The 20,772-nt window shown below is 45.1% G+C and overlaps 1 protein-coding gene across 2 annotated transcripts in view; it reads right to left on the reverse strand.

Annotated features, from left to right (window-relative positions):
* The window catches only part of KIF26A (kinesin family member 26A), a 261,377-nt gene that overhangs the window by 121,870 nt on the left and 118,735 nt on the right, over window positions 1-20,772 (reverse strand). For both annotated transcript variants that reach the window (XM_030214372.1, XM_030214371.1), the window contains exon 4: window positions 15,131-15,297. In XM_030214372.1, the coding sequence (XP_030070232.1) occupies window positions 15,131-15,297 (167 nt within the window). The remainder of the gene's footprint in view (window positions 1-15,130; window positions 15,298-20,772) is intronic.

The following is a 20,772-nucleotide window of genomic DNA, read 5'->3' on the forward strand; positions in this document are numbered from 1 at the left end:
CCGACATTACAACAGTTCCCAAAGACTCTCTAAAAACAGCCTGATGAACAGCCATCCATCTGACTCAACCACCCCTCAATTCCAAAAGCCTGCTCAAACAAGTAGGTTTTCAATATTTTTTTAAAAGGCTCTGTCTCCTGCATCATTCTGACTTGTACTGGACTTGTATTCCACAGCCATGGCCCTGCAATGGATAACATGCTTCGACTAGTTCTTTGCAACTGTACCACATGGGAATCACACAGTCTCAGCAGTCCAGCGTCCCAAGATCACAACTCCCTCCCTAGGACATAATGCTGAAAATTGAAGCCAAGTAATAGGGTATACCCTTGCTTCAACACCCTATGCACCAGAGTAAGATAGGTATAAGCTAGTATTCTAAACATTTACATGAGTAATGCATTGTGAGTCATGTGTAAATGTTAGTGCCTATGTCACAGAATTTAAAACAAATAGGAGAAAATATTTTCCCACGCAACGCTCAGAAACTCGCTGCTGGAGGATATGGTAACATTGGTTAGTGTATCTGGGTTGAAAATAAGGTTTGGACAAGTCCATAGTCTGCTATTGAGATAGACATGGGGAAGCCACTGCTTGCCTTGGGACTGGTACCATGGAATGTTGCTACTATTTGGGATTCTGTCAGGTACTTGTGAAATGGATCGGCCACTGTTGGAAGCAGGATACTGGGCTAGATGGACCACTAGTCTGACCTAGTATGGCTATTCTTATGTTCTTCTGTACCCCGTGTGCCCTGCTCCCCCCCCCCCCCCTCCCTCCCCACCATGATCTTGTACAACACTCCATGTGCAGAACTATGTAGTACCATATCCAAGAATCAATGCCACAAAAGAAAAAAAAAAAACATATCATTGCACAGCCCAGCTTCAGCAAAGCTTCCTTTCCAGTCCTGTGGAGAAATCTCTTAAAGTACATATTTACGGTATCCTCGGATGCTGGCCACCATCGTTTCTGAAAAATATAGTAAAAGCTTCTTACTAATCCCGAGCTGGTGCACTTGGAATACTGGAAGGCAGGACGCTCTCAGCCTTGTCAGGGGGGTGGAGGAGGAACAATCAAAGTGAGCAGGTAGAGGAGGTGGACAGCGATGTAACATCCATTGGCAGGAGCAAATTATATGCATTTCTCCTTCAGCTGGAAATAGCTAGTTTCATTTTTAGCTTGCATCTGGAAGGTTTGAAATAGCAGTGCCACCGCCTCCTCTTTCTGACTGTTTAGCAGCAAATAAGAAATTTTAAAGATCAAAGGTATAAAATATATTACACCAAAGCTATCCGAATATGCTATAGGGGAAAAATAACCAAATACAGTGCCCCCAAACACCCAACCTCTCCAGCTGTTATGTAAACAGGTTATGATGATTTGTGTCAGTGACGATTCTGATTCCCACCTACCATCGCTCATACATCATTGACCAGGGAAACCACTCCATGGCATATCCCAGTGGTCTTCATTAATTTTTAAGCTGGGGCCTCTTTGGATTCTAAGGAGCTGAAGGAGAGACGCCAAATATCTTCACATGCGGGGTCATGACACTGCTGACTAGTGTGTGTCAATGACATCCAACCCCACCAGCCCACCTTCACTGAGGGGTATCCTCAAGATTATGAGCATTTCCAAAACATTCTCTTTTGTCTCCTGTGAAATGCCTTGTCCTTCAAGCATGCAGCTCTTCCCCCTATCTCCTTTCTGTCCTGAGCCTGGACAGAGAGGCAGAGTGGTACGGGGAAACCCCCATAAAGACAATAGGGGATGCCCTACAGGTCTTTCGGGATCACTATTGGCTCTCGGGCCTTGCATTAAACGCTGGCCTATCCAGAATCCTGACTGGTAGAGGTGCAACCCATCCACCCGTTCTGCAAAATCATTCAACTGCCTAGATACAATATTTTCAATTTGCCTAAGAAGGACAAATTAGAAATTGACCAACCATTTATTTATTTTAAAATCTTCTGCCCTGCTTCCATCCTAATGTGAAATCCAAAGCCAGCTTCTTCAGTACTGGCCACACAACAGTGTTTCTGAGCCATGCAGGTACACTTCCCTTTGCAAATGAAGCATTAAGGAGGTCAACAGAGTCAGACCCGCCAGAGGAATTGATGGAACTGGATCTAAGGAGCATCTGTTGACACCTGGAGCCTGTCCCCTCAGGCAGTCTGCAGGAAACAGGAGTGGAGGGGCTGGAGAAGGGAGCAAAGCAACAGTTTTCTTTTCTGCAGTGGTTCCCAATTTCATTTCATATCAACTTTAGGGGGGAAGTTATCAACATGAGCTACCATTAAGACATGTCATTTTACTGTTAATCCCAGCTATTAGTAACTATGACTTATGCATATAATGGGACCAATGCTAAAATAGCACGAGTTAGTGGTAAAATAGTATGTCTTAATGGTAGCACACGTTGATAACTATACCCCTTAAAGTCTTAACTATAGTTCACACCAGGGGCATAACTACATGGGGCCACGGAGGCCTGGGCCCCCGTAGATTTGGCCCTGACACCCCTGCCGATGACCCTCTCGACCCCCCCTCCTGCCGCCAACCCGCCGTCGCCGTCTGCTACCTTTGCTGGCGCGGGACCCCAACCCCCGCCAGCCGAGGTCCTCTTCTTCCTTTGTTCTGTTTCTGAGTCTGACGTCCTGCACGTTGACGTCAGACTACGCCCCTGGTTCACACTACACATTATTCAGGTAATTCCATACTACCTACTGGAATCCTGCACTCTCACACTCAAAATCAGTTATTTCTCCTTTCTCTTTTTTCCGGTGGGCATGAAGCCGCACAGCAAACCTCTTTTTATTTCTTGGCTTCTGCTCTTTGGAATTCTCTCCCTACTTCCTTGAGATCGGAACCCAATTTTAAGAAATTTTAAAAGGGTCTTAAAGCTCACTTTTTTGATTGGGCATTTATAGAGAACTGTGATTGGACCGGATTTGAATGTCCCAAAAGTCTTCTCTTTTTGTTCTCATATTCTTCTCTATCTTTTCATTCTTTGTATTACATTTTCATTATTGATTTTATATTAAGTAAACCACTTTGACTGTAATCCAGAAAGGCGGTATATCAAATACCCAAAAACAAACACTCGCTGGTTTACTCTTTCCAAAAATACTAGGACTAGGGGGAACGCAATGAAGCTACTAGTACTAAGTAGTAAATTTAAAACAAACCAGAGAAAATATTTCTTCACTCAATGTGTAATTTAACTCTGGAATTCATTGCCGGAGAATATGGTAAAAGCAGTTAACTTAGCAGGGTTTAAAAAAGCTTGGATAATTTCCTAAAAGAAAACGTCCATAAGCCATTATTAAGATGGACTTGGAAAATCCATTGCTGCTAGGTTTTCAAAGCTGGGACAAAGTTTGTTAGCCCTTGGGCCACTGCCGAGGAGCGGCAGCGGCAGGCAAAACCACCCTACACCAGAGACAGGGCAGAACACTGACAAACAGTTAGGCTTCATCTGCACATGGCCACCTTTCACCAGGAGTTGAGCCCCTGGCTGCAGGTGGCCAGCAGGACTTATAGGACAGGGCAGGAACAGGATCCTAACTAGGCAGAACAGGGTCTGAGGGACAGAGGGGAAAGGAATATACAGGGGCAGCAAGGCAGGGAAAGGATAAGCTAAAGGGCAGGACTGAAAGCTGCAAGCAGCCACTAAAACAGGGAACAAAACACTGATTAACAAGACACAGAACTGAAAGCTGCAGAGGAGCCACTAAGACACAAGCAGACAAGGACTAAACACAAAGTAACCCAGAGACAAGACTAGAAAACAAACCACAACCTAATCTAACTACACACAGACTAACTGAAAACAGACAAGAATTTCAGGCAAGAACCCACACAAGGCAGAAGAGCAACTAGCACCAACAAACCAAGGCCTAAGGTGACGCAAAGGCAAAGCAGAAAGGTTTCAAAATGGCTAATAAGTCCAGCAGCAGCTGAGGCTCAAGCTGCAGCAATCACCAAGCAACTACGGGTGCTGTGTAGGTTCAACCAAAGCAAGCAAGTCTGGCAGCCCAGAAGATCCGGACCGGACTGCACTGAAATCTGGAACGGGTGACAATAACCAGACAGTCCATTGCAGCCACCAGGTCTGGCCACCAGGTGGCGAGAGGAAGGAGAGCCCGAGACATGGGCACAACCGTGACAACTGCTTATTTCTAGGATAAGCAGCATAAAATCTGTTTTATTGTTCTGAGATCTTGCCAGGTACTTGTGACCTGGATTGGCCTCTGCTAAAAACAGGATACTGGGCTTGATGGACCTTCAGTCTGTCCCAATATGGTAATGCTTATATTCTTATGATTGGTTGCAGAGGGAAATGTTTGCAGTCAGAGGTAGAGTGGAGGTTAAACTTAATGTGAAAAGCCAGATATCAGAAGTAGCTAGAAATTCCTATCATTTCCACCAGATTTCGCTGGTGCTTGAAAGGCAAGACCTAGACACACTTGTCCAACCTTTGATAGCAAGGTTCTGGTAACAAGCCATATAGATTATGTTCTAATTCATTGTACCTTTTATGGTATTGGTTCATCATACATGAAAGGTTTACTATTGCTTTATGTACCATCTGGAGTGTTATGACCATCTCAAAAATCTCTTCTTCAAATTTCAAACAGGATCAAATATGTATCGAAGTCCTCTTTTACATTAGGGTATATGGAACTGAAATTATGGAATGAGACTCCATTGGAGTATCATATCTTATTACTTTTAAGAAACAGACCGGTAATTGGGAAGCAAAACCGACGCTGGGCAGACATCGGTCTACGCCCTGATTATAACTGAATAGATATGGATGGGCTGGAGTGTAAGTTGTAAATTTTAAGGGGCTTCAATGTTAGATTCAGAACGTTTAGTACAAGAACAGTGCTGGGCAGACTTTTACCGTCTGTGCCCTGAGAAAGGCAAGGACAAATCAAACTCAAGTATAGATATAGAGTATTATATACCATGTAAAATGAATTTATCTTGTTGGGCAGACTGGATGGACCGTTCAAGTCTTTATCTGCTGTCATTTACTATGTTAAAAGCTTGGTGCTTCAGAAGTATTACTGGCTGCTTAGTTTCTTCTTGGTGGTGTTGATGAGCTGTTACAGTTTTATTTACATTTTTGGGGCCCTTTTAACAAAGTTCGTGGGTACTAAATGCTAAGATGCCCATTTTATACCGATGGGTTTCATAGAATTCAACACTTGCTCATATTCGTTAGCACATGCCAACCCTTAGTAAAAGGGCCCCTTAATGTTTTATTTGTAATTATTGTATTTTATGTTTTAATTTTTATTTTATAACTCACCTCAAATTACTCTAGTGAGGCATGTCATCAAACAAGGTAAATAATTCCTTGGATCATAGAGATTGCTGACAAGGACTATGACCAGAGAGCACATTAGCCCAATTTTCAATGAACTTTCTTGACACCAGCAGAGCTTGGGCTTGGATTCAAAGTTCTTATAATAATATACAAATGTCAACATTTAATTTGTCCAAAATATTTGGCTGACCAATTAAAATAAATTTTAGAACGAGCTGACTCAATTATTAGGGTTGGCTCAGCAAATGCTGTTTAAAAAAAAATCCTTCATTCACAGATGCGCAGTTGATAACAACTTGCCAGACAGCTATCAGGTGTTTTGCTCCAATTGTAGGAACGTACGTCCCCAGGTAGTCTAGGACACTGATTATTTGCTGTTCCAGAAGGATCTAAAAGATGGTTATTGAAGCTGGCACTTGAAAGTGAAGTGGGATGTGAAAAAGCGAGCTTTCAGGAAACAAGGATTCACTGGTGGGATTTGAATGACTAGTGTAATGATTTGTTCTGATGTCATCATCAATAAATTTAGATAGGCTTTCACTGGTTAAAAAAAAAAAATCTGTAACCATGGTGTATAAATAGCTGTATTTATATTGCAAATGTAGAAAGCTGATGAAGATTCCAGGAGAAATCAAAACATCGGTTTCTCCGCTGCGTGTCTCAATGCATTCTTTTTGGGAGTTTCCCCACTTTGAAATGCTTAGCTAATTTTGGATTATACACTGCCAAATGTTGGCTGTCCACCATTTTTTTTTTGTTACATTTGTACCCCGCGCTTTCCCACTCATGGCAGGCTCAATGCGGCTTACATGGGGCAATGGAGGGTTAAGTGACTTGCCCAGAGTGACAAGGAGCTGCCTGTCCCTGAAGTGGGAATTGAACTCAGTTCCCCAGGACCAAAGTCCACCACTCCAACCACTAGGCCGCTCCTCCACTAGCAACATTCCATGTAGAAGCCTGCCCTTGCAGCCGCGCAGGCTTCTGTTTCTGTGAGTCTGACGTCCTGCACACAGAAACAGAAGCCTGCGCGGCTGCAAGGGCAGGCTTCTACATGGAATGTTGCTGCTAGTGGAATAGCAACATTAACATTCCATGTAGAATCTCAAATAGTAGCAACATTCCATGTAGAATCTCCACAAGTAGCAACATTCCATGTAGAATCTCCAATAGTATCTATTTTATTTTTGTTACATGCGGCTTACATGGGGCAATGGAGGGTTAAGTGACTTGCCCAGAGTCACAAGGAGCTGCCTGTGCCTGAAGTGGGAATCAAACTCAGTTCCTCAGTTCCCCAGGACCAAAGTCCACCACCCTAACCACTAGGCCACTCCTCCACTCCTTTTAAATGGCTGATCTTACCTATAACATCTTTGGGATCAGGGATGGCCCTATCATTAGGCCAACTGAGGCGGAGGCCTCATGCAGCCCTTTTCATGGAGCAGCATCTTGCCAAGGCCACCACCCTGCCTACCTGGGAATACTCCATGAATGAATATATTCTCTGTGAATGCTTGGACTCCTCACCCCAGGCCTCAGAGATGTGCAGCTAGGTCCCGGCGGCCGCTAGCACCAGAGGGCTCAACCCTGGTGGAATGAATGAGACATTTTTCTTTTGTGTGTGGCTTGACTCCATTAGGCTGTTCCACTTTGGTTTTATGTCATATAATATATAAATATACATGGTTTATGTATTTTCATGATTTTGTAAGAAACTTAATTGCTTGGCTCCTGCCAGTTTGTAGTTTTCTATCATTCCCAACCACTTTACTCCCTGATTGTAGCTCCGAGGAGGGAGTTGGGAAGGGGACGCGCCATCTCATCCCTCACCTCAGGCCACAGATTGCCTTGGGCCGCCCTCGTTTGGGATAATATATCACTTTTCATTACACATCTTGAGTAAAGTGATGTGGTTGCCATGTTAGTCCACGTTTTAAAGGTAATAAACAGAAATAAAACAAAACAGAGAACAGAAAATAAGATGATACCTTTTTTATTGGACCCTTCTTCTTCAGATCAGAAATGAGCAAATGCTGACAAATATCAGTATATATAAGTGAAATACAAAAGCACTCCAATGACCGTCTCACAGGAAGAGGATGGGGCGGGTAAACATGGAGAGCTGGGTGGATGAGAGACAGGGAGAGATGGATGGTAGATAAGAGGGTGACAAAACAGTAGAATTGTAAGGTTTATAATGGGCTAGAAAACCCAGATCTTTGTTAAGTCCTGTCCGGTGGGTGTCAAAATATTTCGTCATTTTAACTTCAAAGGTCTTAGGTTCCTAGATTGCCTTCAAGTTTCCTTTTAGTATTCTCACCATAAAATCATTGATAGGGAGGCTTATTTTCAAAGCACTTAGCCTCCCAAAGTTCCATAGAAACATATGGAACTTAGCCTCCCAAAGTGCTTTGAAAATATGCCTCACAGTGTTCTGGATTTCTGTCCCACAGAGGTGATATCCTGGTTGGCACTGGCATTTAATCTATGTAGATTAAATCTCGTCTTTAGCATCTGGCTTGTTTCTCCAATATAGCATCCTTCTTCACACTTTTTACATTGAATGATATATACCACATTTGAAGATGAGCATGTGAAGGATTCCCTTATACAGTAATGGCAGCCAGCGTCTATTCCAAACCTCCACACTAGATCCCATACAAGAAAAATTCAGAGGCACATTTACTGCTCTTCATGCCTCCTCTAACAGCTACATTTTACAGTTCTAGTCATCAAGTGTTGGACCTGTATCAACTAGCAGCCTGCAGACAGACTGCATTGCCCCAGTCGCCAAATCCATCAGCTGTAATAAGCCACTGTAGTGCTTGATGACGTAGCTAAAACAGTTTGAAACTGACCAGCAAAGTGAGAAGAAACAGGTGCAAAATGTCAAATTACAGCAACCCCCAGCCTGGCAAGATTATCGTTTTACCTAAGGAATCCAACATTTTCCAGTCAGCTGTTGCTGCCACTGTTCCTAAGAATAGAGAAATCTTAAAAAAAAAAAAAGAGGAAAATGGCATAGTTACATAGTAGATGACAGCAAATAAAGATAAGTTAGTCCATTTAAGATTCTTTCAACCCAACGCCACCTCTTGGTTTCCCATCTACACGCACACATCTTTCATACGACTTCAGTCTTTTATTCACCACCGCCTGCCTTATCTGTCTCATGTATGCCCAAAATCTGTTAAAAGTGCTGGCTTCCGCACCAGTGGCGTAGCTACGTGGGGCCTGAGGGGGCCGGGGCCCCCGCAGATTCACCCCCGGACCCCCCTCCCGGCGAACCCGCCCCCGCCTACCTTTACTTTTGCTGGCGGGGGATCCCACTCCCCGCCAGCCGACGTCTTCTCAGTCCTTCCTGCTCTTCAATTTGTTTGCTGACGTCCTGCACGTTGTACGTGCAGGACGTCAGCAAACAAATTGAAGAGCAGGAAGCGACTGAGAAGAAGACATCGGCTGGCGGGGAGTGGGATCCCCCGCCAGCAAAAGTAAAGGTAGGCTGCAGCGGCGGCGGGTTCGCGGCGGGAGGGGGGGCGGCAATGTCGGCAGGGGGGGCGGCGCCGGGGGGAGGGCTAAAATGTGCCCCCTCCCCCCGGGCTCTGGACCCCTCCCCCACGGAAGGCTGGCTACGCCCCTGTTCCGCACCATCTCTGCTGGCAGGCTATATCAACCTTTCTCATACTTGAATCTTGGACATGGTTCCTATGGTTGAGACCTCTGGACCACCCATTTCGGTTCTATACTGTAACTGTGGGGTCAGATTGCTTTACCTTTGGGATAGAGTCCAGACTACTGGGAGTGGTGGTGATTGATAGCACATTTAGTATGAAGCCGCAAATTAACTCAGTTGTTGAGAAATCCTTTTATCACCTTAAAAAACGTTGTTGCATTAAGAAATATTTTGATGTTTTTGTTTTTAGGCTTATCGTTCAGACAATAATCTTGTCTATTCTTGATTATTGTAATTTGTGGTGGAGGAGTGGCCTAGTGGTTAGGGTGGTAGACTTTCGTCCTGAGGAACTGAGTTTGATTCCCACTTCAGGCACAGGCAGCTCCTTATGACTCTGGGCAAGTCACTTAACCCTCCATTGCCCCATGTAAGCCGCATTGAGCCTGCCATGAGTGGGAAAGCGCGGGGGTATAAATGTAACAAAAATAAAATAGATACTACTGGAGATTCTACATGGAATGTTGCTACTATTGGAGATTCTACATGGAATGTTGCTATTCCACTAGCAACATTCCATGTAGAAGGCTGCGCAGGCTTCTGTTTCTGTGAGCCTGCACGTACGTGCAGGACGTCAGACTCACAGAAGCAGAAGCCTGCGCGGCCACATTGGTGATCTGCAAGGGCCGACTTCTAGTGGAATAGCAACATTCCATGTAGAATCTCAAATAGTAGCAACAGTGGAGGAGTGGCCTAGTGGTTAGAGTGGTGGACTGGTCCTGAGGAACTGAGTTCAATTCCCACTTCAGGCACAGGCAGCTCCTTGTGACTCTGGGCAAGTCACTTAATCCTCCATTGCCCCATGTAAGCCGCATTGAGCCTGCCATGAGTGGGAAAGCGCAGGGTACAAATGTAACAAAAATAAATAATGTAGGTCGGTTGCCCTAAATCTTCTTTACAAAGCCTGCAGCTAGTCCAGAATACTGCCTTTCATTTGATTTTTTTTTCTTTAAATAAATTTGAGCCTCTATTACATTGGCTTCCGGTAGAGTTTCGGATTTACTTTACGAAAGGGAATTATAGTTTTTAGGATGCTGCAGGGAGAGGCTCCATTTTATTTAACTACAGCGATGAATGTAAAACCCTTCAGAACAGGTGATATATATTCACACTGATTATATCCAACTAAAACCCTTGCAATTGAATTTTGTGCAACCTGTAAAGCTTTGGGATTTTGAAATTCCCAACAACAAACCGTTGCAATAACCAAAACATGGTACTATCAAACTTTGAAACACAGATTGAAGAACTTGTTGATCCCTTGCAATTTTCAAATCGCCTGACAAATCTGAGGGCCCTGTTTACTAAGGTGCGTTAGCATTTTTAATGTGCCTACAATTAGCGCGGGCGCTAACCGTGCAGGCACCTCTAGGAATATTGTATGCACGCACATGGTTAACGCACGTACATGGTTAACGTGTGTTTAAAACGGTAACACGCCTATAACGTGACTTAGTAAACAGGGCCCTGAATTTTTTAAAAAGCTGCAGCAAAATATGACTTTAGTGTGCCCTTACGTGGGTCTTTTCCGTGCACTAAGGCCACATTTTGCTGTGGCCGTGAAATGACCGACTTTCTGTTTTCAGATTTAATAGCTTAGTGCACAACCGTTAACAAAAATTAGCGCATGAGCCCTTGCCGCCACCCAGGGGCGTATCTGCGTGGGGCCACAGGGGCCTGGGCCCCCGCAGATTTCACCCTGGCCCCCCTCCCCGCCGTCAACCCTCCCCCGCTGCTTACTTTTGCTGGCGGGGGGCCCCAACCCCCGCCAGCCGAGGTCCGACCCGCAATCTCCATATTTCGTCTTCCTCCGTGGCCATGTGCTTCAAGGAAGTAACGCTGCAGTGCTGATTGGTTGAATCCAGTTCGGCGTCTGACGTCGCTGCGACGTCAGACGCCGAACTGGATTCAACCAATCAGCACTGCAGCGTTACTTCCTTGAAGCACATGGCCACGGAGGAAGACGAAATATGGAGATTGCGGGTCGGACCTCGGCTGGCGGGGGTTGGGGCCCCCCGCCAGCAAAAGTAAGCAACGGGGGAGGGTTGACGGCGGGGAGGGGGTGGAGAGAGGCGGCGGCGGGGGGGGGAGGGAGGCAAAAATGTGCCCCCCCTCTCTGGCTCTGGCCCCCCCTACCGCCGGATTCCAGATACGCCCCTGCCGCCACCTAATCATCGGGCGGTAATGTAGCTGTACTAAATGATTAGCTCAGAGACACACCCACTCTCCACCCGAACTGCAAAAAAAATACATTTTTTTAGCACATCGGTAGCATGCATGTTACAAGTACGGCGAGACGCCTCAGCGTGCCCCACAGTACGAAATTTTAAGCTGCAGTAAGCGCACCTTAGTGCTTCCTGAAATTTGGAAAAAAGGCCTCTATATTGGTTTTTCATAACTCGGGGGTAATTTTACAAAGGCGTGCTGAAAAGTGGCTTGTGGTAGTGTAGGTGTGGGTTTTGGGCGTGCGCAGAATCATTTTTCAGCACGCCTGTAAAAAAAAGGCCTCTTCTTTTCCCCCAAAAAAATGTGCTTGTGGCAAAATCAAAATTGCCGCTCGTCCATTTTGGGTCTCTGACCTTACCGGCAGCCATACACCTAGCGGTAAAGAATTTCAGCGGTAATGACCTACGCGCATCAGATAATACTGGCGCACACCCGCTACGCGCGTCCAAAAATAACAAAATAATTTTCAGACGTGAGCCAAAAATGAACTTACCGCAAGAGCCACACGGTAGTCGGACGGTAAGTTCATTTTGGTGCGTGTTGGGCGCGCATAGGCGCCCATGCAGCTTAGTAAAAAGGGCCCTCAATGAACTCAACTGTATAAGAGCTCTACAAACTGTTCTTTTTGCAGATAAGATTCAGGAAAAAAAAAAGAGAGATTTTTTTCCCATCATCACTGCTCCCTGCCAAATCTGAACTACCAGAGTTAAAACCCACACAAAAAATAAAAAAAAATCCTATCTGCAGCCAGCCGTGCTGTAACACTGGCTAAGGATAAGTATGCAAGGCACAGCTTATTGGAACTAATTGAGTAGTCTGATGCTGTGTACAAAACCCATTAGTCATTTAGTGGTTGTGCTAATATTGCTCTGCGTTTCCTGCAGTTTCATTTGAAGCACATTGCTTCAATACTCTAATCATATGCTCAGTCACAGCACAATCAGTGTGCCAGTCACCAGCAAGCTGGCTCACCATGCCTAAAGCTGATAAGGTGTCTGCTCTTATGAGTAACCTCAATTATTGACTTTATTTTATGGTCAATCTAATGACCAAATGCTTATCAGTGAACAATCAGTTGCCTGGGCAAGAAGAGTGACCCTTAGATTATGTATGCCATTATTACTCATTAGCAAATAATTGGATTCTTTACTCCACAGTTCACCTACGTTAGGAATATGAAAAAAAAAACACAATGTTTTCAGTCTACTAAGAGTCCTGGAAAGCAGACTATGAACAACACACTGATTTGATCTGTCAGAAAAATGCAAGCAGATATCATAAACGCACTACACAATATGGTTATGGAAAGTTAAAGTTCTGCAGGATCTTTAGGAAAAACGTAAAGTCATAGAGGGGCATAATCGAACGTCACCGGCGAAATAGGTCGTCGGCGATCTATTTTGGCGGCGTCGCAACAGCTGGCCGGAATCATATTTTCGAAAAAAAGGCCGGCCATCTTTTTTTTCGATAATACGGTTTAGCCCGGCCAAATGCCAGAGTTCGCCAGGTTTGAGATCGCCAATTTTGTTTTTCAGCGATAATGGAAAAAATGCCGGCCATCTCAAACCTGGGGAAATCCAAGGCATTTGGTTACGGGAGGAGCCAGCATTTGTAGTGCACTGGTCCCCCTGACATGCCAGGACACCAACCGGGCACCCTAGAGGGCACTTCTAAAAATGTTAAAAGAATACACAAATAGCTCCCAGATGCATCCCTTACCTTGGGTACTGAGCCCCCTAAATCCCCCCCCAAACCCACTCCCCACAACTCTACACCCTTACCATAGCCCTTATAGGTGAAGAGGGGCACCTACATGTGGGTACAGTTGGTTTTGGGGGTGTGTGGAGGGCTCAAAACTTAGCACCACCAGTGTAAAAGGTAGGGGGGGGGGATGGACCTGGGTCTGCCTGCCTGAAGTGCACTGCACCCATTAAAAACTGCTCCAGGGACTGCATACTGCTGTCAGGGAGCTGGGTATGACATTTGAGGCTGGCATATAAAATTTAGGTGCAGTTAGTCGATAACGTAGTGCCTAAATCTATGTGCATTCATTTACGCCAGTAAAATCCTAGTGTAAATCAATGCACGTAAATTTAGGCGCACTGACCCGTATTCTGTAATTACACATGGAAATTTTGGAATGCCCACGAAACACCCATAAACATGCCCCTGCACGCGTTTATTTTGAACTGAGCGCTTTGCAATTTAGGCGCAGTTCTTTATAGAATATGCTTAGTGATTTCCGCCCATAAACTGTAATTATTGCCAATTTGTGCTCGTTATTGCTTGTTAAGTGATGTTAAAAACGCTGGTTACCTTGTTCCACCAATTAAGATACGCACATATCTCCGCATGGAATCTAGGCGCCCTATATATAGAATCTGGGGGTATGCAGGCCTTTCCCGTACACCAAGCCCATTTCAAAAAATGAAGGCGGGTGCATTTACCGCCTCTTATTTAGGAGGCACTAAGGGATGCCATATTATGGATACGCTAACCAGTTAGCGTGGCGGTAGTGTCAGGACACCCATTCTCAGCCCCTGAAAGCCCTTTCCAAAAAATACAAAAGAATTAATACACTTAGTGGTCCAGAAATTAAAGGAAACAGCCCTCATCTACTGCAGGTCTAACCAAAGAGAAAGCTTGACCCTGCTGGAGGTCGGAGAGGAGCTGAAGAAAAATGTGTGCGTATTTTTTAATCCATAAAGTACGAATGAGGCAGGTTTTCCAGATCTGGTGTGGCAGTTGGTAGGTCTGTGCTTGCCACCTTGTGAGTGGGGGGCAGGATGATGAATCATCTGGTCCAATAAATAGTGATTTCACTACTCTTCCAGTGGCGTCTGCAGTGGCTCATGGCTCGTTTCTATTCCTTCCCCCTGTTCGCTCTATCTCCACGCCTTGCTTTGTCTCCATGCCTAGGTGCAGGCGCACAAGAGCTCTGTTTGACACTCAACTCAGAACAAGTCCCTAATGCTCAACGCTAACAGCGCGACTATACTTCCATGTCATTAGCATTGAGCTCAGTTCTGGCTCGCTGTTCCAGTGCTATTAGTTTTCAGGATCAGGGCCTTAGAGCGCAGATCACAAAGCTAAGGCAAAACTCTTTCGCGTGTCCTGCATTAGGGCCATTTTTGTTGCACGTTAGCACCTAATGCAGCTTAGTAAAAGGGGCCCCTATGTCAGCGCAGGCAAAAGGCCTGTTCTATCTGCGAACTACATCAATCTTCATTAAATATGGCTCTGAAAAGCAAAGGTACTCAACACTATAGGAGCCAACTTTTCAAAATGACTGGGGGTGTTAAGCCTGATGGAAATTACCCCTCCCTGGGCATAGTCAAGGAGTGTGTTCAATACCGGGGGTTCTCAAGCACCTACAAAGCTGGCTCCTATGCTCAACATTAGGCATCACATTATCATCACTGAAGGATCAAATTCAGGAAATATCCGACCGAGATGAACTTATATGTTTTGTATTTCAGGTTATTTTATTGAGTTGTAAGAAGGTGGCTTTTTGGTATGCAATCAACTGTGCATTTTTGGACATTGTTTTGTCCTTACATACAAACAAAATACTTGATACGATAAAAAAGGGGCAATTAACATATCAGAAAGAATTAGAGGGAACCAATAAGCAAAGGAAAATACTATAATTCTCCAGCCCCTTAGTCCCCAACATCGGGAGGACCAAAGGAAAAATAGAGGATTATAAAGAAGAAAAACAACATTTTTTTTTCTTTAACCATCATCAGAAAAGTGAGCACCTGACTTATCATACCCAAAACATAATGATCACTTTGCAATCCAAAGAAGCCAAAGAATTAAGAGGCAACAACTACCTTATGAAGAAAGAAGCTGCAGCTGAAGATCCTGCCGAAACCCCAGCAGGCGCAACCAAACTCTGGGATGACTGTGAGCTGCCTGGCCCGGTTTGGTCACTGTTCTGCCCTGAGGTCACTTGGCTAGTGTGGCCTTCCCTTCCACCTTCTGTTGTCATGGTTTCCACCTAAAAAGAGCATGGATAAAACAATTATAAAATGATCACATTCCCAATTTCTTGAACCAATTGCTTAAGTGACCGCCAACAGCCAGGATAAAGAATCAACATGGACAGGCGTGCTTTGCCTGCACCAGCAGAAGTCATAACTGCGCCTATAACACAGAAGCAGAATAAGAGAGCCTTTTGTGATGAGCGATGCACAGTTAAACAGCCCAACAAGCATGAAGAAATGGAAAATGATAAGCAGAACCCTTTTGTTTTCCAGGGTTATTTAGTGGCTGACAGGGCTGCATATTTGGTTTAGTTATAACTGTCAGGGGTTATTTCTCGCTGATACATCACACGCTGGACCCTTCTGCTTTTCAAGGAACTTGCCAGTCACAAATGTAACACGTTTCTGCATGAATGCCTAAATGAAACATGTGAAAACAGCATCTATTTACTTTATGAATAGCTCCCAGGTTTACATTTTGATGCGTTTTTTATTTTCACCAGCCCTTCAGTAAGACCTCTGTGTTTTGCGTACAGCTTTGCGAAACACTGTTTGGGGCACAACCATTTGAACTATGTTCTGAAGTAAATGTCACAGGAATGTGCACTTGGAAGCCAACAGGCCTGGAGACGCAAACCTCCTTCAGCCATGTTGATTTTCAGCTCCATTAAGCCTGCCAATACCAAGTCAAACACCACCTCTGGGTCTACACCCTGCTGATGGTTTCAGGGGAGCAGTCTTCATCAATCACAGCTGCTTTTTGTTTCCCAGAAAACATACATGACAAGGTCACTAATGGCTTAAATTATTACTCCACAAGATCCTTCACGTTTATATTTTGGTCTTTCTTCGTGGCTCACAGCATGACTCTTTCACAATTAAAATGTAATAGCCCTGAGACATGTACCTCGGGTAACTTCGCTCCCACTGATGTGGACACTAAGTGGAAACAAAAGCTGCCACCTTGGATTAAGTGAAAGAGCGATCACATGGGATTATTTGCATCTGATACCAAAGGATTCTGGGATCAGTAGTTTATAGGTGTCTTTTCTTTGTACTAAGACAGTATGGCTACTAAACTGAGGTGATACAGGGATCCTTTTACAAAGGCGCGCTGAAAAATGGCTTGTGGTAGTGTAGGCACGAGTTTTGGGCACGCGCCGATCCATTTTTCAGCGCGTCTGTATAAAAGGCCTTTTTTTAAACATTTTTGTCAAAAATGTAAGTGCAGCAAAATAAAAATTGCCACATGTCCATTTTGGGTCCGAGACCTTACCGCCAGCCATTGACCTAGTGGTAAAGGCTCAGCAGTAACCAGGCGGTAATGACATGTCAAATACCACTTGGCACATGGCCAATATGCGCAGCCGAAAATAAATTTGTCAGACACACGAATCATACATGCACCAAAAATGAGCCCCATTATGACACTACTTACCGAGAATAACTCGGCAATGAAAATAATACAAGACATATCCCAAAGGAAAGATTGCTGCACTCACTTTGAAAACCATTTGGATGAGGAAGCATGGATCACCTATTTTATAAAATCAGGCACATGCCTGATTGATTATATAGATACTAACATAGGTGTGAAAGCATGTGTGGACATATAGGTGCCAGCATCTACATGAGCTTGAGGCCTGGTGTAAATATTATCATGTACTTTCCACAAGTATGTGTGTGAATTAAGTTATAACCTATATGTGTAAGTGTAGATTCCACCTGCATTCCACCCAAAATCCTCCCCTATGCACACCCAGAGTGAAAGTGAAGACCATGACATTTTTTAGATATGTAAGTGATAGGAGGAAGTGCTAAAATGGCATTGTGAGGCTTAAGGGTGAAGGGGAGGAATGTGTAGAAGCTGATAAGGGTCAAGATGAACTGCTTAACAATTATTTCTGTTCTGTATCCACGGCTGAAAGGCTGGAAGTAGGACCGCAGAACACAAATGCTAATAGAAACGGATGTGTGGTAGACCAGGACCGATTTCTCAGACTGTGCTCGTAAGGAGCTAGCTAAACTAAGAATAGACGAAACGATAGGGCCTGATGGGATACATCCGAAGGTGCTCAAGAAACTTGGGGAAGTTCGGGCAGCTCCATTGTCTGACCTTTTCAATGCTTCCTTAGAGTCTGGAGTGGTCCCGGAGGACTGGAGAAGGGCGGATGTGGTCCCTCTGTAGAAGAGCAGAAGGAGGAGATTGGGAATTACAGGCCGGTTAGCCTGACATCATTGGTGAGTAAACTAATGGAAATGCTTCTAAAGAAGAGGATTGTAAGGTTTCTAGAATCAAATGGACTGCAGGACCCGAGGCAGCATGGTTTCTACTAGAGGTAGGTCATGTCAGACAAATCTGATTGATTTCTTTGATTGGGTAACCAAACAGTTGGATATGGGAGGGGCACTAGATGTGGTGTAACTGGATTTCAGCAAAACCTTTGACACAGTTCCACATAGGCAACTGATATGGGCCCTAAAGTGACTGGACTAGATTAAAAACTGGTTACGTGGAAGGAGACAGAGGGTAGTGGTAAAAAGAGTTTGCTCCAAGGAAAAGGATGTTATCAGTGGTGTACCACAGAGATCTGTCCATTGTGGAAGGACTGTCTGGTAAGGTTTGTCTCATTGCAGATGATACCAAACTCTAGAAACTCAATGTCGAGACCATGTCTGGGCTCTGGCCTTGAATTTCCGGGTATAAGGAGCCGGTTAAGTGCAATATTCAGCAATTACCCTGCTAAAAAGAACCGCATAAAGACAGGACTGCATTTTATGTGGTCCTATTTATGCAGTTATCTTAACCAGTTAAGGGGTCCTTTTACAAAGCCGCGGTAAAAAGTGGCCTGCGGTAGTGTGAATGCATCTTTTAGGTGCGCGCTGGGTCATTTTTTTACCATGGCTGGGAAATAGGCCTGCACTAATATTAAAACTAGCGGGCAACTATTTATGGCCTGAGCCCTTACCGCCACCCACTGAACTAGCGGTAAGGGATAAGGGCTCACGTGCTACCCACATGGTAACCATGCAGCGCCCCAACGTGGATGCACCGCCGGTTGTCACCGGGAACGTCACCACAGTAGAAAATTATTGTGTACTGCAAGATTTGGCGCATGCCAAACTTGGAATTATCGCTGGACGCAGGAGCTACCCCAGCAGTAGTGCCAATTAGGCACGTGCTACCCGCACATTAGCCCTCCCGCGCCTTTGGAATTTGAATTGGGCACCTCTGGATGTCAAGACTGGTGCTCTAACCACTAGGCAACTCCTCCACTCCACTGAATATTGACCAGTATAATTTTAGCATAGTATAGTAACATAGTAAATGATGGCAGATAAAGACCTGTACGGTCCATCCAGTCTGCCCAACAAGATAAACTCATTTACATGGCATGTGATACTTTATATGTATACCCGAGTTTGATTTGTCCTTGCCTTTCTCAGGGCACAGACCGTAGAAGTCTGCCCAGCTCCCATTTTGTTTGCCAATTACCGGCGTTGCCACCCAATCTCCGCTAAGATTCTGCGGAACCATTCCTTCTAAACAGGATTCCTTTCTGTTTATCCCACGCATGTTTGAATTCCATTACAGTTTTCATCTCCACCACCTCCCGTGGGAGGGCATTCCACATATGGCATTTACATTTAGGCAGTGAAGTTAAGGAATCAGAGGTTGATCTAACATGTAAAATAAATCTTTTCTTTTCTCTTTTTATTTATAAGGGTTAGGGTTTGGGTTTTTTTTTATGGTCTTTACTTCCCCCTCCCAGTTTCTTCCTCTCCTTCTCTTCCCTGACTATCTCCGTTAACCATATCAAACTCAGACAGCCTGGAAGGGGTTGGACTCGCATCCTTCCTTCTCCAAGGTAAGGACCATGCCAACAAGCTCATGTTTTCTAGCAGCCCAGAAGGAACTCCCATCAACATACACTTCTGTTCCCCCTGGCAACACGCACTACTCTCCCAACAGATGTCCCAACATATTCTCTTCCCCTTGCAATCCAACAAGATCACAGCAGCTTGCAGTTCACTCCAGGCAGTCTTATGCATATCCTCACTGCTATGTGGCTCTCTCCTGAAGGCCCACCACAAGTACATCCTATTCAATACAGTCCAGCAGGGAGTATGAAGGGACAGAAACCAGCAATTAAAATTTAGCGCCCTGTTTACTAAGGTGCATTAGTGTTTTTAGTGCGCGCTAACATCAGCATGTGCGAAACGCTAGGGACACCCATATATTTCTATGGATGTTTCTAGTATTTAGTTGTGCCCTTAGCACAGCTTAGTAAACAGGACCCCTAGTCACCATGGTGACCAGAGATCTAGGATTTTTCCTATGCCTCCAACACATCCACATCTATCTTCCCTATACAGGTGTAAGACAATAAACGATATTGGGGAGTAGTTACCTAGCTGTAGGGTTACCATATGTCCGGACTTCCCCGGACATGTCCGGGGCGTCCGGCGGGTTTTGCCCGCCCGCCTGTTTCTCCAGATTTCTGGGCAAACGGGTGGGTGGGAAGGCGAGCGGCACCATGGGTCTCCCCTCCCCTCCCCTTACTATTTGCCCTGGTGGTCTAGTGACCTCTTTGGGGCAGGAAAGAGCCCCCTCTTTCCTGCCCGGAGCACTGCCTGCCCTTGCCCTGCATCCTTCTCAGTCTCAGATTGGGATTCAAAATGGCCGCCGAGAGTTGCAGCAGCCTCACGAGACTTCAACTCTCAGCGGCCACTTTGAATCCCGAGCCGAGACAGAGAAGCATGCAGGGCAAGGCAGCGCTCCGGGCAGGAAAGAGGGGGCTCTTTCCTGCCCCGAAGAGGTCACTAGACCACCAGGGCAGTAGATAGTAAGGGGAGGGGAATATGTGACAAGGGGGAGGGGAGGTGACGGGGGGCAGGGGAGGGGAATATGTGACCTGGGGGGAGGGGAATATGTGACAGGGGGCGGGGTGAGAGCGAGAAAGGGCGGGGCGAGGATCCAAAAGGGACGTGGTGTGGTCGGGGCAGGGGGCGTGATATGTGTCCTCTTTTTCAGAGGACAAACTATGGTAACCCTACCTAGCTGCCTTTTGTGGGTGGGGGGCAATTTTATGAAGAATTATTCTGGTGTAAAAGCATTTTGATGTGGGTGCAAGGGCTGTGATAAAACTATGCACAATAAAAGTGAGTGCACTGCCAAGTAGACACAAACCTTTACAAGACTCATGTATAGGGCTGTTCAGGGTCATAATTTATGCATTTTTTTAATAAACATTTATGCATATACTTTACAGTACATGCAAACATTTACACCTCCAGTAGGCGTAAAAGTCTGCAGCTTCAATCTAGATGCAGTTTCTGTAGCTTTGCCTCTGGTATTTTATAAAGATATAAAGTCGTTTCGGCGCCTGTGTAAGATGGGCTAAAATTACATGTCTACTTGGCCTCACTCATAGGCTGCTGGGCCTATTTAATATACAACAGATCAAAAGTACCGTTCATAGGCTTCT

This window comes from Microcaecilia unicolor, chromosome 9 (assembly GCF_901765095.1).
Source record: "Microcaecilia unicolor chromosome 9, aMicUni1.1, whole genome shotgun sequence".
In the NCBI taxonomy this organism is placed as follows: domain Eukaryota; kingdom Metazoa; phylum Chordata; class Amphibia; order Gymnophiona; family Siphonopidae; genus Microcaecilia; species Microcaecilia unicolor.